The 25,888-nt window shown below is 48.0% G+C and overlaps 1 protein-coding gene and 1 long non-coding RNA gene across 5 annotated transcripts; one reads left to right on the top strand and one right to left on the bottom strand.

Annotated features, from left to right (window-relative positions):
- Positions 1–546: 546 nt before the first annotated feature.
- On the bottom strand, positions 547–25,882 carry STX16 (syntaxin 16). Of its 4 annotated transcripts, XM_059407307.1 has the most exons (9): positions 25,439–25,882; positions 17,590–17,601; positions 10,728–10,835; positions 10,194–10,334; positions 9,140–9,305; positions 7,993–8,084; positions 7,290–7,433; positions 5,955–6,035; positions 547–3,577 (listed from the first exon to the last, which is right to left on the bottom strand). In XM_059407307.1, the coding sequence occupies exons 1-9, from the start codon at positions 25,517–25,519 to the stop codon at positions 3,473–3,475; spliced, it is 930 nt and encodes a 309-aa protein (XP_059263290.1). In that variant the 5' UTR covers positions 25,520–25,882; the 3' UTR covers positions 547–3,472. The 4 variants fall into 4 exon arrangements, with proteins under 4 accessions (XP_059263290.1, XP_059263289.1, XP_059263291.1 ...); XM_059407306.1 differs by lacking the exon at positions 17,590–17,601 and having other exon boundaries at positions 25,388–25,882; XM_059407308.1 differs by lacking the exon at positions 17,590–17,601.
- Positions 23,138–25,403, top strand: LOC132022061 (uncharacterized). The gene is made up of 3 exons (XR_009405504.1): positions 23,138–23,216; positions 24,019–24,572; positions 25,316–25,403. It is a non-coding gene; the product is annotated as an uncharacterized LOC132022061 (long non-coding RNA).
- Positions 25,883–25,888: the final 6 nt, after the last annotated feature.

The raw sequence follows: 25,888 nt of genomic DNA, 5'->3' as shown, positions 1-25,888 counted from the left end.
CCTGGATGACGTGAACAGCGATGCTTAGGTGACAAAGACCCACCCTGGTCCCTGAGGAGGAGCCCAGAGGCGGGCACGTTCCTGGTGAAAGCGTGGGCCTGGCTCTGGGTTTAGCTGGCAAAGACCATCCCTGAAGTGTTCGGTGTAACGGAACAGGAAACATCTAAAGTCACTTAGAAATTCCAGTCTCCCGGAGCCTGGCTGTAGTAGGATTTCTCAGCAAGGCACACGGACTACATTTTACTTGAAGATCTCCCAAGTGTTTCTGGGTAGGTATAGGAAGCATACATTTTCATAAGAAAAGTAGTTGTCTGCCTTTTCGGCAGACAGTTTCCCTTTTGTATGCTGGAAAGCAGACAGATCAGTCCGTCCACAAGCATCCATCAGGCAGATGGACGGACTTTCAGACACAGGCAAGGCCTCAGACACCAGACAAAGAGTCATTGGCCCAAACGATCCCAGAATGGACCAGGCCCTCCCGTAACACAGACGCATGGGAAGAAACACAAGGCCCGTCGTTAAAATTAATACGAGGACTGCAGCATGTTCTTTAATCTGCACGACTGCTTTATTGTACAAAAAGTTTCCAGGAACAGTAAATTAGTTTTAAAAAAAGGACCAAAAAAAGTCATTTTGGATAGAAGCGCTTCACTAATTGCTTTATTTAAGCACACAAGAAGAAAAGTCTTATCTGACCAATTAGGTTGGAAGGGTTTTATTACCTTTAAGAAGCCATTAGCTAGGATAAAACACTGAAAGCACTTGTGTCAAAACAAATAAATAATGCTCTCTCAATTAGCAGAGAAAGCGGTAAATCCGTTAAATTAGAGACATACACTGCTTCACGTCCATGGCGAAGACAGCACCCCCCACCCCCAAATTAATACGAGAAGAGATAGTAGATTTCAGTTACAATCTCGGGAAAGATCTGGAGCTTTGGAGACCCCATGGTCAACACTGACTTCGCTCCTCTCCGGTGCCGTCCAAGGAACCACCCCAGGACATGCCGGAGGGCGCAGGCGTCCGGGGCTGAGTCCAGGAGTGCCCGGAAGGAGCTTTCCCTGCCGGCACCGCAGGCGGGGAAGAGGCGGCCGGCGCTCACCGCGACCGGAGCCTGACAGAGGGACGCCTCAGCCTTTTTGCAGGCCAGGGCTGCCTGCAGGAGCCCGTCTCCTTAGAGGGGAAGAATGACCCTGAGGGACCAGGACTCCATGACCAGTTTTCTCTTACTTGCCCCAAGGCTGCTGATCTTTCCCTGATAAAGGCTCAAAAGAAAAATACAGTGTTTAGAGCAGCTGGGCCCGCTGGCGCCAGGTTCTGGGGCGGCCTCCCGCCATGGGGCGAGGCTACGGCAGCAGACAGTGGCCCCACGCTGGCTTCACACCACTCAAGATCCTTGACACCACGTCTGTTTAGCTCTATTATTTAACCCAAATGGGGTGAGGGGGTAGGGAGCAAAAACCAACCCCGATCGCCCCTATTAACTGAAAATAAACATAAATAAATGGCGATCCCTTCTTTCTTGTGGGATCCTTTCTTAAAGGGTCACTTTCCTTCAAGGGGAAGACTGAGCATGTTAAAAGCTCCACCAGTCATCCAGTAGTGCCGTTGCAGGCCGACAGGCAGCAGAGCGCTGCCCGGCGCAGCCCTGCTCCTTGGGGAAGCTGGTCTCCGGGACACCCAGACTCTGCCACCAGATTCGACTCAGCTGAGTGGGGAGTGCCTAGAGCTCCTCACGAGGTCTGGAGAAGCCCCACGTGTCGGGGGTGATCCAGGAGGTGGGGGTTCATATTTCCCGACCCTTTTCCCAATAAATAACTATTTGTCAGGGAATACCACATGATTTCCTGAAATGCCAGGGGCGTCTCTAGATCATTCTACAGTCACGGCAGTAATATGAAAACCAGTGGCCTCCTGGAGTCACAGACGACTTGTAAGGCTGGGACGTGGGTTTGGGTATTAAGACCATGATCTGTTTGGATGACTTGAACCTCTGGACTTGAGTTTAAGTTTCCAGAAACCTACTTTAAAGTCAATTCTAAAGAGATATTTTATGTGACTGATCCAAATAAAGGACGGCACATTTAATGAAGTCATGCTCTTCTCAAACTTTTTAGGAGAGGTAAAAAACAATGGAGGAGCCATTGGAAATTATACAAAGACCATTAAAAAGATACTGGTGTCTGAAGACCCAATAAAACATGAACAACTTCAGCTTTCAAAGTCGCCATCACTTTCCACATTATTCTACAGTTCAAGAAATATATTCGAGCACCATATTGATAATAGGTAAGTAAACGGCAAAGTCCTGCTTTGGCGATCTGATTCATGCTCACGCAAAGGAGGGATTTCCTAATCCAGATTGTCACAATCTGCAGGAACGTGCCCGCTCTCTTGGGCACGTTAGCAGCAGGGAAGGAGCGGATAGATCACACCACTGGTGGAGTATTTGACTTTGAAATGGAGCGACGTTTGGTTAATAATTTGAGATCCACTAATCCTAAATGGGGCGGCCCGTTCAGAAGGGCCTGTGTGTAAATTCACAGTTCATTAAATGGTGTCTGGTTTGAACAGGCCATTATGTGGTTAGTGTAGAAGTAATGGATTGAGCGAGGACGGCTGGGGACGAGCACAGGGACGCACTGGCTGATTCTGGTGACTTCCACGACGCTGCTCATCTTCCACTGCATGTTTTCTGGTGAGGTCGGGTTTAATCACCAACTTCTAAGTTTAGGTGGTTTTGTTCAGTAACCCCTTTTGGTTTACAGTAGAAGATGCAGGGCACGGATTCTGGATGAGGAACAGCCCATTTATATAGTTAACTCAAACTTATGAGGCCGTTGTAACCGGCCCATCTAAATGTGTTAATTACCATCAATGATGGTTTCTTCTTTTTCACACTTTGTTACTCTGATCATTAACAGTGATGGAAAAGCTAAATTAAGTTAATGGGGAATGGATTATAAATTCTTAAAGGACTTCTCAGTTTGTTTTCAACTGGAAAACATACAAAGAAAGATGAAGAGGCATTTTTGCCTCTACTCACAAATTTTTGGTACCAAATTTCTTAAAAACCAGATGGTTTTTAAAAAATGTTTCCAAAAATTATTTTAACATGTTGCTCCGACATGACAGCTAAAAAAATGACATATGCACATACAGTATCGACCAACTTGTGGAGTGCCTGTAAACATTCAACTCATTTTTCTCTTTCTAAAAAAATATATATATTATCACTGATGACACAGCTCAATCTCTATTCTGCAGCAGTAGCAAAGGTCCTTAAATTCTTGACAACGAAGGAAAACCAGAAGCCCGTCCCTCTGCTTGAGCACGACCGTGACGAGGAGTCCCGGCCGGCGCTCGCGGCCCCCACATGGTCCACAGCCTGCACCTCTGCTGTGCCCGTGGGGTGGCCACGCCCCTCGCGCCTGGGAGGCCATGCGGGTGGCACACGCAGCCCCACGGACGCCTAGCGAGACTTCACGCCGATGAGGACAACAATGAGGACAATGATGATGACAAATAATATTAAAATCACAAGCATCTTCCGATTCTTCCTTTGATATTGCTCTGCCTATAGAGAGAGGGAAAAAGGCTGTCATTTTCCCAAAAATCCCAAATCAAGTCTCGTTGTTTCCAGTCCTGGGCCTGCGGCTCTGTCTGCATCACTGGCCTCTCTGCCACAGGCTACGTCGCGTCACTACAAGCCCTGCCATCAGTTCTAGCACGTTCCTCAATGCAGGGCGGACAGCCTGCAGGAGGCCGGAGCTACCGAGCTACCCTGGGTGCACGGGAGCCGGCCCGGGCCCACAAAGGACACAGGCTGGCGGCAGAAGCCCCAAATTCCACCCCAGGGCTGGGTGGACCTGCTTCTCCTCCACCTTCCACTGACCCCAAGGAGCCACTCTTTTGAGGAGAGCCTCCTGTTTCTGGACACAGCTTTTGGGATGAACGTATACCTCCTTCGTGACGACCTTCAACAACGGGCTGAGGTCACCCCAGCCAGTGTGCATGAACTGACGGCCCCCAAGAGGGGCGTTTTCTGCCTCCCCTGATGCTGGAAACAGGAACACTCCTCTGCTGCAACAGGAGTGCGAAAAGTATGCCCTACGGGTCTCAAGTGCACAAAGAGCCTCCCTGAGATAAATGCTCGCCCGCAGTGCTTCCGCCAGCACGACAGACAGGAGCTTCCCGAGCTCAGCACCCGCTGCACTCCTCCCCTGCCCACAGCAGCCTGGAGGCCCTGGGCAGGGCTAGACGGCGGGGGCGGGGAGGGGGACGCCCTCACTCACACCACGCCTGTTGTGCTCACACAAAAACGCCCCACCTGGGTTCCTAGGGACTGACCCGGGAGAGGAGTGTGGCCGAGGAGGGAGCTGCGAGGTTGCCCTCCCCAGGTGATGCTCCTTCACAGGGAAGGACACGAAGGAGACAGCCTGATGGAGACGTATGAGAATGTCCAATCTCTTCTGCTTTACCTCTGCGGTCCCCATCAACCTTCTGATTGGTGGTTTTGTTTCCTAAGGGAGCCTACACACCCACAGGGAGCCACTCAACAACCAGGAGGGAACATCGGGGCAGGCAGATTAACCCGTCTGCAGAGTCCGGCCCGTGCGGAGCCACCCCCAGCTCCATCCTCCTTGGGGACCGCCAGGGGACTGGCCAGCCACGCCACTGACAGCAGTGTGACCGGAGGGGGAAGCCGGAGCACGTCTGCTGCTCTAATACGGAACCTAGAACACCAGGGAAACCAATATGAAACGATATACTTTAAAGCTTCTCAAAGCAATTTATAAAGTAGAACCCAAAACAAAATTTCTAGTTCCCACTGGATTTGTACACTCCTGCAGAGAAAGCTCTGCCCTTTATCTGTGCCTTATTACAAAACATGTCTCACTAGCTTTTATTTAAGAACTTCAAAACCAATGCATAATTCAACAGCGTATCAGAAAGTGGGTATTTCAGAGAAGAAAACTCAAGCTAGTCATCAGTCTTTCATACGCAGGTTCGGCAGCTCAAGAAGCTCTCTGCTTGCCCGGGGCAGGGCCTTCCCTTCCATCGTGCGCTGGCGTCACCCCGCGCCCCGCCGCAGCCGCGAGCACACGGGAGGTGCAAGGATCCCTTTCTGTAAAGCCGGGGTCATCGTCAGACGGGGCCACCCCTGCCACGGAGAGCAACCAGCTCCCCAACGGCGGCAGAGCCGTCCACGCGCGGACCGGAGAAAGGCTCATTAGCTGGCTGCGGCCTCACAAGGTCTCAACGGGCCGCACGGAGATGGGCGGGACTTAATGGACTGCCCAAGGACGAAGGTCCGTGCCTTTTAAAGAAAAGACGCTCCCAATCACATGGGGGGCCGCTCGGCCGCCTCCGGGTGTTTCTCGATACTGGTGACAAGATTCCTAAGACGCTTCCTGGTTATTTTTCAATAAAGATCATGAAAGGTAGCCCAGAGATAGCTACCTTATTAGCAAAGACTAAGAGAGCTACTCTCACTTCAACGAACTATGCTTTTCTCAAGGTGGCACACAGACATACTGCGGTAATTAAAAGGGAAAATGAGATTTTTATCTGCTCCAGAGCAATCCTCTGCCAGCAACGCATCAGAAATGCGTCACAGCAAGAGAGACCTGAGTCGGCAGCAACAAGTGGACAGAATGTTCGACCTAGCAAACGCCCATTCCCTTGATTTCCTAAACAAGAGGAGCCAAAGAATGAAATAATTTCTGAAAGGAAGAAATCTCCTGTCACTTCTCGGCAATTTTCGAATCCAGGTGCAAGGTGCCCGTGGACTGGTTCCCTGCAGCAGGATGACCGGTCCCCCGCGGTCGGCGCCGCCTACACAGACACGGGCTGTTCCTGCACGCCCCGCCGCTGCCCCCCCCCCCCCCCCGTGCCCCGGGTACTTGAGAATGGCTCCCCGAACTCTCGGCTGCAGAAACGCACGGCATTACCTTGTGAAGCTGTTTCAGGCCGTCTTCGGTCTTGACACAGGACTGCTCAACGTTGTAGTCAATTCTGTCAAGGACTGTACCCTGAGTGAGAGAGGACAGTTACAGACAACCGACAACGGCCACTGGGAACCTGCAGCTGCAGCTGCAGCCGCCATGACTCAAGCACTATCTGTTTTACTCAACCGCTGCTAGAAAGGGGCACACGGAAAGCTCTGGAACCCGTCATCAAGCAGTATGAGCCACTCAGAGGCAGAGTGCCGTGTTAGTTGCATGAAGTCTAACTCGTGAAAAAGAAATACTGACAAACTAAGCTTTCTTTTTCGGATTTAGCCGCTCTAACATATGCCACACTCAGCCTTACTGCCTTACTGGGGCTTTAAGAGATACACGGCTGAGCGGAAACAGGCTCTGCGAGGCGAGGGCCTGACTTCTGTGCCCATGGGCTGCTTAAATGCTTGGATTCCAGTGAGCAGAGCGCGCTGGTTAAGCTAGGCCCAGTCACGATTAGGCCTGGAAACCGACCAGCACGCCTGTCAACGTCGACACGGGTGTCCACAGGTCAGAGCAGAGACAGTGAGCTCTGACCCACCATGTAAAATTACACGTTTGCCTCAAGGGGAATTTTGTTTTTAATTGTTTAATCTGTCGGTTCAAACGGAAAGAAGGGAACACCAGGCTATGTGGAGAACAGAGCTCTTAATGGAACCCGCTGCATCAGACGAGGTGGCAAGCGCAGTTCCTCGGGAACCGCGGGAGTAATTACTGTAACTAGATCTTCCACGGCCTCAACACTCCACTGTGCAGCTGGTTGCAGGGGGATCAGGACCCAAATCCCTGCTGGCAAGATAATAAAATACCCTAATCAGATTGTAACACTGAACAAACAATTTAATTCTACTTGAAAGCTAGTGGTTCCAGTTGCCCTTACACAGTAACCTGCCAAAATTAGAAGGGAAACCTTATCTATTGCCAGAATCACTGCTGAGTGGGGGCAGAACTCACCAGACCCCCCGGTAGGGTGGTCTCATCAGCATCCTTGAAGTATGGGCAGAGAACACGAGACCGTCTACCCATATTTATCTTTCACTTAAAAAAATAAATGTTATCAGTAGCTTTATAGGAAATGAACATTAGTATATGCCTATCATTTGCACATACGCAGACCCATGTAAGTGTGTAAGCATACACACACACACACACACACACACATACACACATACACGGGGGGAGGAGAGTCAAATTTTGTTTCCCGACACGAATGCAGACTCAAGAGTCTCCAGAAGGACCAGATGTCCCGGCAGGAAGACTCGGCGATGAGGAAGGTAAAGCACATACCTGCTCTACGATCATCGCTCCCAAGTCCCGGAATATCTCATTCAGGTCGGAGATGGACTGCACGATCTGGCGGATCTCCCGCTCACGCTCCTCCACCATCAGCGTGTTCTGCTCCACCAGCACCAACTGGTCGTCCGTAAAACCCTAGCGAGACAAGAAGCACCGGATTTGTAGCTTTAGATTCTCCTCTTCCCCCACCAGATGGTACACTGTATAGCTGCAGACACCATCTAAAGACCGAATTCTGAAAATATTTCTATAAAGCACATAAACACAACACATAAGCACTTATTTTTCCCTGACAGGAAAGATCCGAATTCCTAAACAAGCAGGACGGTCTAAAGCACTAGGGGCCAAAGCAGGGGACACGAAGAGAACCCGTCTGCGGCTATGCAGGGCCGAGCAGCAAAACCACCGGGGGTGACCCTGCACTTCTGTGGGTTCTTCCCAACGTGCGGTGTGCAGACTGCTTTCCCGAAGGTTCTGGAAGGCAGATGGCAAGGCCTCTTTGCGGCCTACAGAAAGGAAGGAACAGTATGGCCCCCATGACTGTTCTTCCACCTGCCGCAAAAACAACCTGACGGATGTACAGGTCAAGCAGCGCTGCCCCATCGGCATTGCACGGAAGCTACAGGTCTATGAGGAGAAGGAACAGAACGGAGCGCAGATGCACAGCAGCCCGTCTTGCAGCCCCTTCACGTACCCGGTCATAAAGAGTATTATCGTCTCCATCATCCATTAGTGGTACTGATGTATCAAAAAAATGCTGGGATCTTTCCTCTCGATTCTTCATGCCTATCACAGATAGGAATTCACTTTACTCGAGTACGTAAACCATCCTGGTTACTGTTCCACCATTAAAAAGGGGAAATCTAGAGTAAAACTCAACAGTCAAAATGGAGATATTCTTAGCTTTAAAAGGAGCCTATCTCCAACAGAGGTGGGGGGAGAGTCAAGGGTTATAAACAGGTAACGATATGCACGCACTGAGGGTTATTCAAGACAAAAACCACACTGTACACATGTACAACTCACTTGATGCCAAGTGAGTGACAACGGGACAAAGCCACCTGAGAGACTCTAAGTGAGGCAGAAATATTTAATCTAACTGCTGCTACAAAGCATTTTTTAAAAAAAATCAGTATTTCTCTCTAGAAGCATCTCTAGCAACAATTCCAAATGGCCCTAATCAAATTTCAGAAGTATTGAAATTAAAATACAAATATGCCAGTTGTTAAAGGGAGGGGGAACAAGGCTTTGGTTTTTGTTTTTTCGGTATGTGGGGAGACTACTGATTATAGTGGCATCAAGAAAACCTGTTGATGAGGTAATTCGGATGCGGCTGTGGCCAACCAGACTTCCCACTGTCTGGAAGCAAAGGTGGGCTGAGTGGGTCACTAGTGCCAAGCAGCCAGCAGCCAGGGGTTCGACTGCTCCCAGAAAGGGTTTCCAGGCGCTTGCCTGCTTCAGTCGTTATGGAAATAGAAAGCTTTCACGTCATCACAGCGGATTTCACCTCTTTGTTGGCAGCTTCCCCCAACCCAACATCTGGAGAGCTACAGGCTTCACAGACGTGCTGGAATGATTCTCGCACGATTCTTGAAGCCGGACGCTTCGCTGCTTGTGGGCTGTCCTGACAGCCTGTGCCCAGCCTCCCGTGGGGGCCGCTGGGGGCGGGGGCTCCCGCGGGCACCAGAAGGTGTGAAGCTCCCCCAGGGGTCATCATGGAGGGCGGAGGAGGAAAGGGAAAATGAGCAGCGAAAGAGAAGGATGAAGACCGAAGCGGTCTGCGGTCCCCACGCCGGCATTCTCGCGACCCCCAAGCCCTCAGAGCAGCCGGTGACACTCACGTTTGAGGTAGCCCGACTGCGCGCGCCGGAAGCCGGTGGACAGCTCCTGCAGAGCCTGCGCCAGCGAGGCCACCACGTTGCGAAGGAGCCGCTCCTCCTGCTCGGAGCAGGCCCTGCGCGCCCGGCTGGGCAGAGCCTGCACGGCTCGCTGGCACCTGTGGAAGAGCTGGGAGGACAAGCCCACGGCTCGCAGCGGGCCGGGAAGGGGCCCCGAGCGCCAGCGCCTCCGCACGCCCGTCCCAGGGACGGCAACCGCGCTGCTCACGCACGCGGACCTCGGGCAAGGGGACCAGATCAAAGTTGCCGGAGGCCTCATCTACATCCTCAGAAAGACCCAGCCAGACGGGAACGGATGCTGGGGGCATCTTCTAATGCGTCGTCACGTGTTGCCCTGCTGTTGCGATCTTCTCACTTAACCCCCATGCCCACCCTGGGGCAGGCATTAATATGACTGTTCCCATTTTATAGATGAGAACACCAGAGTCAGAGGGACGAGAACCATGGCGTTGTTACCTTGCCAAGAGCTGGAATTCCAACATTCCAACACCCAGGGCTCTCCCAGAGCACCCAGCCCCTCCACTGAGGATCACAACCAGGAGACGCACACAAGTAAAAAATGTAAAACACTAGAGCTCCCACACCAGTCAGATTACTTAAAAATTACTCAAGTTGAGCATTTTACAAGGAATTCTTCTAGGGTACTAAGTTCCTCGAGGTACTAATACACTCGAGTCTTGGGCAACAGCTCCCGATCTTTTCCGATTATGAGGACCATTTTTTAACATGAATAATTTGTAATCACTAGTACACAATTAAAGGCACACACTTCTAAATCCGTCCACGGTGGTATCTACTGACAACTGAGAAACCCAGCCCCATTCCTCTACAACACATGCTGATTCTTGGGGAGGAACTCAGGGCCTCACGTCCCTTTGTGAACTTGGGGTTGGGAAGTGTGATCTGATTTAGAGTCTGCACCACGTAATGGCTTTTGAGAGGGTCATGAGAAGGCTGGGAAATGCCCGTCCCCCCTGGGGTCCATCTCCATCCTCACCTGAGTGATCTCTTGGGTGGTGATTTCAATGGCGTGTTCCTGCTCGCTGCTGTCATCCAGGGTAGGTCTGTTCAAATGCTGGTCGTGAAGGCTGGCTAATTCCTTCATCTTCTGTTTGATCCGGCCGACATCATACTGTATCTAAACAAATGAAACCACCAGGACCCCACTGATGCCCGCCAGGCGTCGTGGGCCTCCCAGACCATCAGCTGCACTCGAGTATAGAGCGCAGGCTTCGGCCGACCTGTAGGCTCACTGACGCGTGAGCAACTTTTCATTCAAACACCCCCCTCATCACACGGTTCTTCGGTTTCTCTCTATAATCTAGGTAGTCACTCCTAACGCCAAGATCGCGCGCGCGCACACACACACCTCTTCTTGGGGTGTGTGAACTGAATAAACCTAAAGCAAAGTATTTCCAGGGACACGCACTCAAGCGTAACGGGGTCAGTCTTTGTGGCAGAGAGCGTAGCAGACGTCGGCATCGTAATGACTTAAAGAAATAAGAAAGTATGAAACTAACATTCAACTTACTTCATCCACTCCGTCCACCCATTTCGGAGGTGACCGTTTTGTCACGCCAATTGCTGCTTCTGGATCTAAGCTAATGCCTGACACCAGAGCCATACGGTCATCAGCGAGCTACGGGGAAATAAAGGGACATGAAAAAACATCATTCAGATTCCACTCCGATAGGCAAACTCTTATACCCTCTTAAATGTCGCTTCCTAAGAAGACAAAAAAATGGAGGAGTAAGTGCACTTGCCTGATCATAAGCTTGCTCTGAAACTGCTAGGATTTGGGACTGTTTTCCTATCTTTTCATGCACCAGTTCTTAATTTTCTTGGACATACTTGTGAACATGAATTTGACTTGCTCTGGCTATAGAAATGTAATAAAAAAAATCAACAAAAGATCCTTAACAGAAAGAGCTCTTAGTACTAGTACTGTGTAACAGACGACGGCATGAACCTCAAAAGTGAATGCGATCAGATACAAGTTAAAAAAAAAAACACTAGGTTACAAATGGACTCAAACAAAACGTTGTTCAACAGGAGCGAGGTTCACTCTCACACATTTAGCTTATTTTGGAAATGGGGCTGATCCAGTTATCTTGGTCACAAGATCATTAACTGTGTGTTAAAATCTGTGAAAGAACTGCCTAAAACGATTAGCAAATTACCCACCATTTGGCAAAAGCCGCCCTGAACAATCTGCCCGCGGTCCTGCCTGCCGCGTCCTTTCTTCAGCTCAATGTCCACAGGCAACGTTTTCACTTATTTTGAAATGATACCGAGAGCTCCTGTTGATTTTCCCTGCATAAGACACTGCCTTAGGAAGCCTTGAAGATGGGGAGGGTGATCATGGATCTGGCTTGGTTAAGCTGTTCTCTTGCCTAGAGGCAGTGAACAGGTTCAAAGAAAACCGAGGTGCCTCCAGAGCTCAGAATTTAGAACTGCCAGTTTCCAAAGATCCAAATGATGATCAAAAAATAATGGAAAACAATATATAAAAGTCTTGTACAGGTAATACTTTGTAAATTTTCTAAATCATACTGCAGAATTGGGTGAAGAATTTATATTGCTTTTCTTCCCCCTTCCTTGCATTTATCTAAATTTATTTTTTCATTCATTTAGCAAATACTTGTTTGCTTTTCTAATAAAGGAACGAGGCAAAAGTTAAAAATCCACAGATAAAGAGGAAAAACAGAACGTAAGGAAAAACCTACATTAAAAAAATTCTTCAAGTAATAAGCCCTAAATCCTGAACAGTTTATAGCAAAATTCTTACAAGCAAACTGGGGTCCTGCATCTGCCCCTGCCCCTCCACCCCTCGCCCAGTTCTGCCCCCAGGGGCTTAGGGCCTTCTGCGCATTCGCAGATCACACCGTGTGCAACGACCCCACCGAAGGGACCAGAATCCTCGTAACTGCTCCTGGAGCGTCTGTGAGTCGTGATTAAGGCACCAGCATTCCGCCGCTGTGTGGACCCTACAGGACCACGGTGTCATCTGCGGTTGTAAACAAACCGTGCATCATCCAACCTGTGCGATCCAACCTGCGCGATCCGGGGCTGAGTCCGCGAAGCTGTAGCCCTCAGGCGCGGCTCATTTTTCAGAGCTCCCTAATAGAGATCTTACGTTCTTTGTATTGTTTTAGTCCTCACAGAAACTAGGTGAGCTAGGAACTATTATTCCAATCTGTAAATGAGGAAACTGGAACTCAGAAAAGTTCAGGAGCTTGCCCAAGGTCACAAAGCCATCCCGGGACAGAGGACCACCCGGCGGGCGGACTCCAGAAGCCCCATCTACTGCACAACCTGCCCGGCACTTTGGCAGGCCCGGGAAACAGAACTGCAATTTGTTAAGAAAACAAATCAGGACAACAAGCCTCCAGATTGAAACACAACCAGGAAACACAGTCCTCAGCCCCAGTCCCCCCACCAACGGTGCCCGGGACTACAGGGCAGTCTCCCAGGGAGCGCACAAGCGAAAGCGGCCTCCCTCCCTGACCCTCTGTGGACGCGGCGATGAGGGTCAGACTCATCCTAGACAGAGCAGGACAGACAGCAAACAGCGGAGCTGTCTGTTCCTCCAACTCCTGCTCCGAAGTCCCCAGGAGGTGCGCAACCTCGTGCAGGGCAGGGGGACCGGCCATGCACATAGCGGTGCTGGACACAGAGCCGTGGGCCCGCGGGAGCAGAACGGGAACCTCCACCTTCATTCAGCTCTTAAAACTCAGCAAGGCCCAGAGCTGCTGCGGTGCCTCCTCACGGGCAACACTGCTCTCCCGATCCTGGCTTATCACCCAGCCCGCTATGTTTTATTATTGTATCATTTTCAATGGCGTAATAATTTGTTTTATTTATGGCTTTTAAACTCAGGGTCTCACTTTGTACTGTTTTTACAAACATACTGAACTAAAAAGATACAGAGATGGTATTTATCTAAATTTATCTGGATAGTAATTAGTATCACTTTAGCTGAAACTAATGAGAAACTGTCAGATGAGAAAAGTCAGTTGAAGTGGATTCACCTCTTTTCAGCAGTACTTAATTTTACTCAAGAGCTGTGTTCCCCCCAAAAATGCATGTAAGTTAAAACTGGGGCAAACACATTTCTCTTTAAATGTTCTAAGGAAGCCTGCTAATGAAGAGACCCCCGCCCATAGGGGACAGATGCCAGCAGGCCAAGCTGGCCCTAGCATCCCCTACACTGCATCAGGGTTTTGCCAACTTGAAAAATGGGAAAACCTGTCCCCTCTCTAACATAGTCTATAGCCATGCTTACCGTGAAAAAGAAATTCAGCAGTACTTGGACGAAATGTGTCGTTTATTTTATCAGTACAAACTTAAAATTTAAAAAACCACATTGTTTTGAGAAGAAGAAACACAACTGAAGATAAATGTCAATTATTTGAAACAGGAACAAAGATGAACATTAAAAAAATATATTTTAAGTGCAAAACAATCACCCTTTCAGTTTCAGAAACCTCACTTCACATTTGAGAACATGTTTTCTTATTTTTTTAAGACCAGGACATATCAGTTTTCAAGCTGCCATTCTAGTCAACACAGGCTTTAAAAATGGCCAGATTTTTAATTCTCTTTACTCATCCTTGCTGAATTTCAACTTAGTTCCCTTTCTGAATATAGGACATCGGTCTTTAAAGCTTTTCTTAAATGAACTTGTGCTTCTCAAGTAAAATATCTTCCCCTATTTTTTGAATTAAAAAAAAAAATTTAGTAAAAATTATACTCATGAGAATTTCAGAATTCCTGTCTCTGATTTGTGGCTCTGTCCTCCGAGAACTGTGGGGGTGTGCGACCCTAACCCAGGGTTGCCAACACGGGAAAATTCCAAGAGAAGCTCAAAACAGCACACCCAAAAAGCTTCTTTCCCTCCCCACCAAAAACGCTTCTTACTAGTCTCACTCAAGTCATCTTTCGCCCTTGATGCACTCTGGACGTTGACATTCACCCCTAAAAGAGCACCAGACGGTATGGACAAGCTCTTGATCTATGGAAGGAATGCACACACACACACAGACTCTTATAAATCTGGCTGCTCCGAATACAGAGCCTCCCTACTCTTAGAAAACCCCGAGTTAGTAAGATTAAGGACAAGGCAAAGCCTCTGTTGAGATTAGTATGGTCAGACACACTCCTCCTCCCACTCCCCCCGCCCACGACCCTACGTCTAAAAATAAAATAAATAAACTACGTTCAGTCATAATACATTCGCAACAAGAAACAATACCCACAATACTGGATTGCTTGTGGCAATGAACAGTTAAAAAGTCCAGAAGGGACATTGAAAATTACAGCCCGGCCACCCTCGCTTCCACGTGAGATAATGAGGAGCGCACACGATGAAGTCAGGCCACAGGCATAACTCAATCAAGGGATGTCAGCACTACCGTGTGTTTTTTAAAATCTGTGAAAGTCTTAAAATAGTGATTACTTTTTCTGGTTATGAAACAATAAATGTTCAAAACAGACACCTTTTTAAATATACAAAAAAATACAGAAATAAAAAATAAGAGAATCACAGCATCCAGACAGATATAAATGCTGCTCGTTTCACTGATTTTCCTTTCTTCTCAAATTATTACACACGTCCTTAAAAAAAATCAGTAGGGAGCAATGATGGCCTGAGTTGTCGGTGCTGCCCTTCCACTAAATTGACCTCTGTACCCCAACAAGTCTTTGGAGGGGACTGTCCCCTGTGGTACAAATATGGACAATGAGCCCCTGCCTCCTTCCTACCACCGCCGGCTCCCCCATGACAGACATCCTCAGCAAGTGACCAGTGGGCCCAGTCTGGGGCCCCCATGTCCCCACTGTATCACTCCCCGCTGCCCAGGCTAGGTGGTTTTGAGAGCTCGACATTTACTTCTTGTAATTTTTTATTATGTCCTATTATGAATTTTAAAAACCCAACAGCGTGGGAGACGACTTTGTTATAGAAGAGGAAGTAGGTGAGAGCAGGCAGCCAACGAGAGGGCCGGAGGCTGCTCTGGGTTAAGAGTACGGACGCCGCACCTGGTATTTCTGGAGAAGGAAGAAGAGCGGCCCCCCAGGCCGCAGACTTTCAAGCTGATCTAAGTAGGAGAATGACAGTCTAATGCGGACACACGACGGAGCGCCATCGGCTAGGATGGCTTTACTCCGGGAGACCCAAGGGATGTAGTCAGCAAAGTCTGCTCAGACCTCAACTCCAAAGGGGTGTGCTTCCACCTACCTCACGCCCAGGACCAGGGGGTCACTCTCACCACTCCCAGAAGGCACGGATTTGCAGTCCCCCCGCAGCTCCAGTGAGGCAGGGCTCTGGACCTCCTTCCCAAACATCCCCAGCCCCTACCTCAGCCCCCGGGAATTTAGCTGTAACAAGTGTACAATTATAACTAGCCGGGTCAACAGTACGTGGACGGAACGAAGTAAATAAAATGCAATTCCGGAAGCTACACTCCATACAAGACGGACTGGGTCTGGACAAAGGACACGAAGGGCCAAGTGAAGCACTCGAGAGCACTAGGCGGCCCCGTGCACAGGGAGGGGACTGGGCTTCGAGTCCCGAGAATTCCGACAGCACGCGAGCTGTGTGTGGCGAAGGGGCTCTCCACGCAGGGTCTCTGGTGACAGTGTGGAGAGCCCCTTTAAACGCCCAGAAGCTAAGAAGAAAAGCAGAAGGGCCTGCTAGCTCCAACAGTGGAAGGAGGAAGACTGGAAATCGGCTCAGAGGGCCAACCCTGAGTGCCCCGACTTTAGATGTGCTCCCCATGTGGACAGTGGTCAACGCTTCTTCAACCCAAGTTGTCCTGTTGTTATTGTCCCCCATCGCACACTCCCCTTTGGGGGTCGTAAGACCCGTATCTCTGAACTGTTCAACAAGGGGGAACACCTGTCCTACAAGGCCTCCTCCCTAAGCCCCAGACCTTCACGCCGCTCGAGCGGGTCCGCAAAGCCAAGGGCCTCCTGCCGGCCACGCCCCGGAGAGGCTTCCCCTCACCGTGTGCGCTGCAGCCGCTTCTCTCGCCCGGGCCCAGGCCGAGCGCTGGCAGGGAGGCCATGGCACGTGGCTCAATGAGCTACCCGCTTCAGGGTGGCTGCTTTCACATCCTCACTGTTTTTTGATGACAAAAGTAACACATGCACATGTCTTAAAAACAGATATCCAACCTAAGGAAAGGTAAGCGATGAAAGGAAGGTTCTCCTCCGTCCCGGACTTTTCCCGGATCGTGTCCGCTGCAAACTGTTTATGGTGTCTCTTCAGAAACCTTCTAAGTACACACAAGCACCAATGTGAGTCCTTCTTCTCTAAATCAGAAACGAGAGAGCGGGAATCCCCTCGCGGGTGCTATCTGGCCCTGGGCTCCTTTGCTCTCAGCCACGGTCGGGAAGCTCAGGGGGCTGCGGCCCGCGGGGAAGGGCTATGCTCAGTACGAGGGACGGAGCGTCAGGACACGGTCTACGCACTTATTTCAGCAGTGAATACTGAGGTTGTTCCCTGTCTGTTGCTATTATCAATGAGTTAAAAAGGATTTTAAAGCCTACAGGTAGATAGTTATCTTCTAGTTAGGAGCCCCAACGGTTTTGAAGATCGTCAACCTAATCCCAGCTCACTGGTCAGACTTCTAATTTAAAAAAAAAAAACGAAACCAAAAAACACCCTCCTCCATTACTCCTTCTAAAAGGTCTACCCTCGGGAAAAATATTTTTACCCCTTTGCTGCTGAAACGAGTGATGGAGACACAAAATGGACAGCCACAGTTCAATCTCCTTTCTCCTCGACCCTTCCATTAGCGCTTCTAGAATAAAGTGCTAGGAATATGCACCCTCTTCATCTTCTGGGTGAACTGTCAGTAAGTCAGGAAAAGGCCAAAAGTGTGCTGCTGGGAAGGGGGCAGAAAGCAGACCCTGCACCCCCCAGCTCAGTGAGCACACACGGAGGCTCACCGGCCTCTCCCCAAACACAGGGCTGTGAAGCCTCCTGGGCAGGTCCACGGGGCCCGAGCCCTCCTTCCTTTGGGCTCTCCCCAGACATCACGTCCTTCTGTACTCCATGTGAGTTACACACGTAATCCTAAAAACAATCTAGTTTTTGGAAGTTCAAGAAAAGGATCCATCTTTACTGCTGCCAAAGTTGAGACACTTTCCTAAGAGCAGTAAATAATAGTTCCTTAAGCCCTTCCCTAAACCACCAATTTACCTGGTGTGAAAGCATATTAAATAAATCCTGAGGATTAAATTGTTAAGCACAACAATTATAAGTAATCAAAATAAATGCTAAAATATATGTAAGCTCTGTTAGCGTTCTGTCTATGACCAAAGACTTCAGGAAAAATCCGACATAATTTTATTAACTAACATAAAATAAAGTATTCAAAACACAATACCTCATCCAGCTCCTGAAGAGACATGTCGTTCCCATCGGTCCCATCCAGTTAGGGATCGCAGAGAAAAAGAAGGATGGGGACAGACAGACAAGGTATGGTCAGTCGAGAGAACACTGATCTTAAGCAACTCTAAAGCAAACTAAAAATAAAGATCCACTAACCCAGGCATTTAAAAAATCTTCCCCTTTTGATTGTTCCTTTAAAAAAAAAAAAAGCTACATCAATATATATTTTTCTTTATTTACTGTGATTGTTGTTTCGGTGAATGATATAGGAAACAAACAATAAACAGCTGTAAAAATTAAAATACAATAGACAAATAAAATACACTTGCTTTAGTTTCACTAAAATATAATGCCAATCTGTTTCATAAATATAAACTATCATACACAATATTCTAAATTTCCCTTAGGAAGATTAAAAAAAAAAAAAGAAAGCAAAGCTAAAATGCAGTTTCACTGTGTCAAGTACATGTACATTCAGCATGTAAATCAGCCCTGCAAATGCAGCAAAATTAGAAAATGAACACCCCACAAAAATCATCTATGGCTGTATTCAGATAATATTTGAGTGACCACACATGTAAGGTCTCTACAAATTCAATCCCGCAGACATGGCTTTACCCGTGGTAATAAGCAAGCCGAGAAACCATTCTTCCCCGGAGAGAGACACAGGTGGTAAAAGAAAAGAAAAACTCTTCCCATTTGCTTGCCGTATAGTATTACTAGTCTAGAAAGCACATAGTTATTTATAAGCTATTAGAAAAGCAAGTAAACAAAACAAAACAAAAAGATAAGGAGAGATTTTTTTTTTCCTAAGAGGGTAGGAAGGAAGCAGCACCGGCAGCCAGAGGATTAAGTTTCAATTTAAAACTAAAGGTCCTTTTTCAGATCAACGTGGAACTTTATCTTCTGAACAGATATTTACTAATGATGGATAATCTACACAACTGGGTCTTTTTTTTCTTTTGTGTAGTATTGATCAGTGAAATAATTAGTGGTACATTTCAATAATCAACTGTGTTGTTTTTTTTTTAATGCTTAACAGTAAATTTAGAAAATTAAAAACACAACTTCCTTATTTAAAAATTAATAGTGCAAATGAAACTGGTCTATCAGGGCCAAAATATTATTAAACAATGACAGTAATAAAAGTATAATCAAGCAATATTCCTCCATGTAAAAATTCAATTAGCTGACATTCTAGAAAGCTGAAAGTCCTCTTCATTCCTTCCACAATTTGCTTTGAGAGCAAAGTGAACTATATTTACATATACACCCTGCCGTAACAGGAGTACTAGAACATTTTAACAGAGAAGATAGTGTCAAATGGAAATCTGATTTAATTACCTTTTACTTTAAAAAGAAAAAAAGAAAATGTTTTTATTTTTTAAAAGCTTTAACATTTTCATCAAGAAAGCACTGAAATGTTTGTATTAATAAAACAAGGCACAGGGCAAACCCCTAACTTTGGGGTCTCCGTCTGTCCATCTGCCTGTTCTGCAGCAGCTCCTTGGCATCTGATCTTTGAACAAAGTGTCACTGCAAACCACGGTTAAGATCTCTGCCACTCGGGAGCCTGTCCTCGATTATTAACCAAGCACACACACCCTGATCTTTTGGTTTCTACAATTATTAGTTGATAAGAGGTGAAATCAGAATCACCGGCTAGGTAAGACTCTCTCTATGGCAAGTAAGAAAACTAAGCTTCAAAATCTATAAATCCATTTCCCCAATCTCAGAGCTTAATGGCAGAGATGAGGACAGACCCAGGTGTTTGGGCCGCCTTCCACCCCATCTTCCAGCATCTCTAATTTTATTAACAATTCAGGGAATTACTAGCCATAGGCAGCTACTACATACCACATCTGGAATTAAATTCAGAAGGTCATCTTTTCAAAGAGCACCCCCCTACCCCGCCCCGCCAATCCCATTTTGCTATTCAAAAAGAGAAGGCCTTCAAAACCCCCCCAGCCACCAAATTACCAGAAAATTCTGTCAGGACCCAAATTAAAACATTTAGAATTACCATCAGGAAAAACCAAAACACAGCCAAATGAAAACACGTTACTACACATCATCACCTTCTAAATTTTACAATGTCTAAATCTAGGTTTCTGACCTGCTCATGGCATATAATCAAGCAAATATTGAAACTCCAAGCAGCATGTGGAATTTATAGTCTAAAGAACTTTCTACATAAAACTGAAAAGTAAGTGGAAACCCATCTGTGTTTACTCAGGAAGTCTGGGAAAGTTGAGCAAACGGAGTTGGAAGCACAGGTCCACGCTCGAGTGCTGTGTACTTTATTTCCGTTACTGCACAAATAAAAGTTTGCTTCACTTTTATCCAACAAAGTGCCCTTATTCTCAAATAAGCCTCACTGCTCAAAGGGAATCTTTAGAGGCAGGAAAGCAAATGAATCTAAAGAGAAATATACAATGATTTCATACTTGGATCCTAAAGACAGAGAATTAATTTTCCAACAGACTCAGTGTGGACGAGAACCTTCAATACGCTGGTAAAAATGGACTCTGTGTGGTTGCTAACTGACATACAGAAGATGCTAGCCTAGTGCAAGAAAAAGAAAAAAAAAAGATTTAAACAATGGGTTCTTCCATTTCCCAGGACCTGCGCCACGAGTCTTCGAAAGGCAGCCAGCACTGCTGTGGCCCAGTGGGTTAGCACGGGCCTCTGGAGCCAGGCTCGCCCGAGGACCCAACCCAGCACCCTGACTCGCCAGGCGGGTGGCACTGGGCGAGCTCCCTGACTCCTGCAAACCTCAGTTCCCTCATCTGTCTCATGAGAAAAACAACAGCACCTGTGTGACAGGCCTCTGTGAGGATGAAATGAGACCACACACGGAAAGTGCCCGCGTGCACACAGCCCCGGTGCCAGGCACACAGTCAGCTCCCAGTAAGCCTTGGCCAATATTACCGTCAAGACTGAAGAAGGATTTCAGATTTCCTACAACCTTAGTTAATCCTGAGTATCATTTTTTCCCCTAAAGCATACCATGTTTCATTAAAAATAATGTGCTAGTTCCAAACTAATCTAAGACCAATTAACCCCAGCTTCCATTTACAGATTGGGCGTTATTTTCAAGCAGAGGGCAGGTCAAGCAGCCAACGCTAACCTGTCGCTCCAATCCCTCAATCAGACCAGTCTCAGATCAAAGCAATCACGCACCTCATTAGACGGAACAACAACTCAACAACTACGTTTCATTCATTTAAGACTTGACACGTTTTTTGGAATGATGGTTTTACTTTGTAAATTCATTTCAGCTACTTAAAGCCAAGCTGCCTGAAACTGCTTGAATGGGGGGGGGGTGCCTTAAAACCTCCCCCTGGCCAAAACAATGTCAGAGTTATTTCTGCAAAGCACTGGAGCTGCTTCCCGGGATTTCTGCATGAACCGGGCTGATGGGCACGGGGACGCTGTGGACTATGTCTCCTTTTTAAATGAAAGCTAGGGCTGTGTGCTGGGCCAGGAGAAACTGTACTGAAACCCTAGAAATCACCTAACTTAAGCCCCTCAACTTATAAATAAGGCAAAGACGTCGGAAGGGTTTAAAAAGCTCGCCTACAGACACATTCTGGGTCAGCCGCAGAGTGCAACGACTAACCCTACATTCCCAGACTTCAAGTCCTGCGCCTGCCTTTATTTCACACCTGCCCTTGAGGCACAGCGGCGACCGGGGGAGCCCACACTGAGGCCCAAACACAATGAATGAGAAATGCCAACCACTGCATTTTGCTCCACATCTAAAAATCAAACCCCAGTCTGTTTCTAACAATTTGTTTTACCAGTATCAGTACAAGCAAAAACACAATGAAGTGGAATTTTGTTCAGTTCTGGGTGGTAAACTTGAAAAAGCACACAAAAACACTAGGTTTCATTCACAGGCAAGAAACTTAACCAGGCTGTCTGAGCAGGGACTGCTGAGCTAGACGGAGAAAGCTCTCGGCAACGCGAAGGCTGCAGGGTTATCGTGCAGAAGGAAGAGACTTCCCGTGTCAGAGACCCCGAGGGCCAGCACCCGAGCTAGGACCACAGGACACAAGGTACAGAGTTGGGGTTCATATGGGCAAAGACTTTTTTTGGTAGCACAAGAGGTGGGATGACTGGCTGCTGGAATTTCCTACAGCCGCCACGGAATGTGGTCAAGGAAGAGAGGCACAGGGGTTATCACAGAGGGGATGTCGGGTCAAGGACCTTTAGGTCTCTGCTGGCCCCGGGGACTTCGTTTTGTTGCTGTACATCCTCCTTAAATTCCTGCTTAGCTGTGACATATTTGCCTGAACGCTGCAAAAACCTCTTTCAGTATGCATGTATGTAGGTACGCACAATAAGCCCCCTATCACCACCACCCAACTTCTGGGGGTTTTTCCCCCTCCAAGTAGGATGCAGAAAAAAAAAGCATGTTTAAGTTTCTTGAATGATACGGCTTTAGGTGTACTTGGTTTTGAGGTGTGAGATACACACATGCATACAACTTGACAATTTCCACAGCTTTTTCCTTAAATAAGGATGTGAATGTTCAGATTTAAAACTTGAAAAAAAAAAAAAAAAAAAACCCAAAACCCCCAAGCTATCAGTTCAATGTGATTTACTGATTTCTTTTGGGTTTTGTGTAAGGTAACACATACACACTAAAATCAACTTCTACAGCTTTTTCTAACTAGGAACTAGAAAATTCAGGTTATGATTTTTTAAATTAAGTTAAACGCTAAAATTTAGTTGCTTCCTTTTTAATTACCCAAGTTTTATATATTTGCAAATTGCCTCCTTTTAATTATTTTTCTCATGATTTTGGTGAACTGTATATATCTTTTAAGTTTTTATTTATAATTTTTCAAACATATAGAAAAGTATGTAAAATGGCATAATGTCACCCCACAGGGTCCTCAACAGGCTTAAAAATCAGTAATACTTTCTCTTATTTGTTTCATCTGGGGGGGTTAAGTATATAAAAAAGTGGCATTTTAACATTTTACTAATGAACATTTCAGTAGGTATCTCTGATAAAATTAACAGACTTAATTGTAATTAACTCATCATTACTAATATCACCTAAAACCCAGTCTATTTTCAAATTTAACAACTATGATTTTCTTTGACTTGCTACTCGGTTATGAAATTTCCAATTCAGAAATGAGGTGTTAACATTTCTATGAGCTAGATATGCAGAGAAAACACTGCCTAAGTTATTTGATCAAGTTTTAAAAAATTGTGTTAGACATGGCTTTCTTCCCAAATGTTTACAGCACTTTTCCAACTTCCAGAAAAGTCGAAAGAATTATACCCTGTACTTAGTCATGTTAACACTTGCCATGTTTGATTTTGTGTGTGTGTGTGTGTGAACCGTTTCTGTTGAATCAATTGTAAGCAAACTGAAGATATAATACTTTGCCCCGGAACGCTTCAAAAAATCTGACATGCCATGTGTTTTTCTAATGTGCACAAAAATATGAATGTGTATTTTCTTTTTAAATTCTAACTTAAGCAAGCCATTTTTGTTTAATTGCAAATTCTGTTTTTTAGATCCTCTGAACTGACTACAAGGATATTTTACATGATCTGATTGCTTACAATCTGAGAAAAATTCCAAATAGACTAATCGAGGTATGTAGTATTTTAAAAGGTAAAATACACAGAACATATCTTTGAATGTTCTGAGATGTGTGTATTTAGTCTGATCCTGAAATCTATTTTCAAGAAATTGTCTGAGTTTGCTATACATATCTGCACCTTTTGTTGACATGTCTATTTTTCCGAACTGTATACTCCAGCCATCCATATTTAATTATCTGCCTTAGCTTTCATATATATATACGTATATATATATATATATATATATATATATATATATTTTTTTTTTTTTTAATTGCCCAACGCAGAAAACCATTTTTAAAGATGCAGTTTAAAAAAGCTGCCCGGCTTAGACACCAGGTTTTTAAAATGTCTGATTTAATAATTAATAAAAATAAAAGTCTCATGTTACCCAATGGTTCAGGGCATTTTGAACCTTATATACGATTAAAAGTTTAAAAGCAAACAACGTTTTTCAATAAATTAAAACTGATACCTTAGAAACATTAATGTGAGTTTTAGTTCTGTGGGGTTTTTCTCCCCCAACAGTAGCATAAAATCAAGCCATGTAAGGAATATGTAATTTTGACATCTTATTTGATAAAACTAAAGTTCCATTGAGGAGTTTTATTCATTCGGTTTGTACTCTCTAATTCTTGGCTTATTTCAGAACCTTCTTTCCAAAATCTGCACTGGAATTAGCCTGCCTCCATTTACACTTATTTCAGTAGAATAAGATTTCTTTAGTTAGCATGCAGGGAAAAAAAAAAAAAAATCACATTGTGAAGTAAATAAAAATCTAAACACACCCCACCCCTGTTTTCTACGCTTTTAGACCCGACTACACTATTTTATTCCTGCAACGGTTCACACGGCTTGGAACAGTTTTTCTACAGGAGCAATATGGCCAAAGGCATGTTCTACTTGTGATTTACAAAAAGGAAAAACTGTCTTTGTGGACGGTCTTCCCGTCCCCAGGACACACGGCACGATGTCCCGAGGCATTCAGTAAAGTCACAAAGGGAAGAAAGGAAGCAGCAACATGGTCCGTAAGCGCAGAGAGAACCGTGAGGCGCCCCAAGCTGCGCGCCTGCCGGGCAAGGCCGGGTCGGGTGTGGGGTCGCCGCCGCCCCTCCCGCCGGCCTGCGGCAGCGAGCCCCGCTCCCAGCCGGCTCCGCTCCCAGCCGGCTCCGTCCTCACTTTCCCTGGTCGGGCGCCCGGGCTCGCGGCCTCGGGCGGAGCGTGCGGGCCCCTCGCCCCGTCGTCAGCGCGCGGGCGCCGAGCCCCGAGGGAAGGCGGGCTTCTGGAAGAGCGACCCGACCAGCCCCGGCCCCCGGCCCGGCCTCCGCGGCCCCCGGCACCGGGTCGGAAAACACGGGCGTTCGGCAGGTCAGTGTTCACAGACGCACCGTGGGTTTCGGCGGGGGTGGTTTGGTTGGAAAGTTCGGACGGAGGGAAAAGCGTCACGTCCCGCGTGGGCCACGGGACACGACGGCCCCGGCGCGTCGGGGTCGCACGCGCCGGCCCCGGGACCCGCCAGGCCGGGGACGCGGCCCACCGCGGCGGCGAGGCCCGCAGGAGAAGCGGGTGGGAAAAGCCGACGACAAACCAAACCAACCACCCGCACCCGCACACACGCACACGCACACACACCCGCACCCGCACACACACCCACGCACCCGCGCACACACACACCCGCCCGCACCGCCTCCTCGTCTGGGGGGCGGGGGGGCCGTGCACTTGCGAGGACGGCGGTGCCGCGAGCCCGCGACCGGCCGCCGGGACCCGCGCGAGGCCCCGTGTGGGGGCGGGAGGCGGGGGGGGGCACGGGGGGGGCTGAAACAAAACGAGACAAAAAAGGCTTCGGAAAGGCCCCCAGTGCCCCCCCCCACCTTCGTGTTAAAACATATGTACACTGGAGGCGGCCCGTGGTGCGGGGCCGGCCGCGGCGGGGGCGGGGTGGGGGAGGGGCGCGGAAGTGAGCGGGCGCGGGCCGGGCGGGCCGGGCCGGGCCGGGCCGGGCGGGGCGGGGGGCGGGCGGGGAGAGGCGGGCCGGGCCGGGCCCGCGCCGGGGGGCCTGGCGCTTCCGACCTCGCGCAGCCTCCTGACTCCCATCTTGTTTTCTCCGACAGAGACAGACAGACAGACAGACAGGCAGAGCCGCGGGGCGCGCGGCGCGTGTGCGAGGCCGCCGGGAGACTCACCGCAGCAATGCTACGTGAATGCAGAGGGCTGGAGGTGGTGTGACTACTCACTTGCTCGGCTAACAGCTGCCGGGTTTGGATGGAATTATTCCGCAACAACAAGAAAGCGTCGGTTAAACGCCTGGTGGCCATGGCTCACCCTCGGGGACCCCCCGCTCGGGCCCCCCGCCCACCGAGCGTCCTGGTTTTGTCACTTTCTCTCTCTTGGCCTGGCCCAGGCGGCCCGCCCTGCGCGGAGACCCCTCTGGACAAGGCCCCGAGCCCAACAGGCGCCGCTTTGCGCCTCGCCAAAGCGCGGAGACCCCTCCCCAAATAACCAGCTAGGCTTTCCAATTGTCTGACTCCCCCTACTCAGGCCTGCCTTCGATCTCTAAGCACTTGAATCCCCCCAATCCTTGCCGGGCTGGCCAACGTCCCAGAGACCCCACCCCAATCCGACCTTGGATCTACAAGCGTCTAACTCGCCAATCCGGCTCTGGGCTGGGAGGCCCTGAAGCCCCC

Source organism: Mustela nigripes, chromosome 7 (genome assembly GCF_022355385.1).
Source record: "Mustela nigripes isolate SB6536 chromosome 7, MUSNIG.SB6536, whole genome shotgun sequence".
Taxonomy (NCBI): Eukaryota; Metazoa; Chordata; class Mammalia; order Carnivora; family Mustelidae; genus Mustela; species Mustela nigripes.
This window is presented reverse-complemented; position numbering and strand designations above follow the sequence as displayed.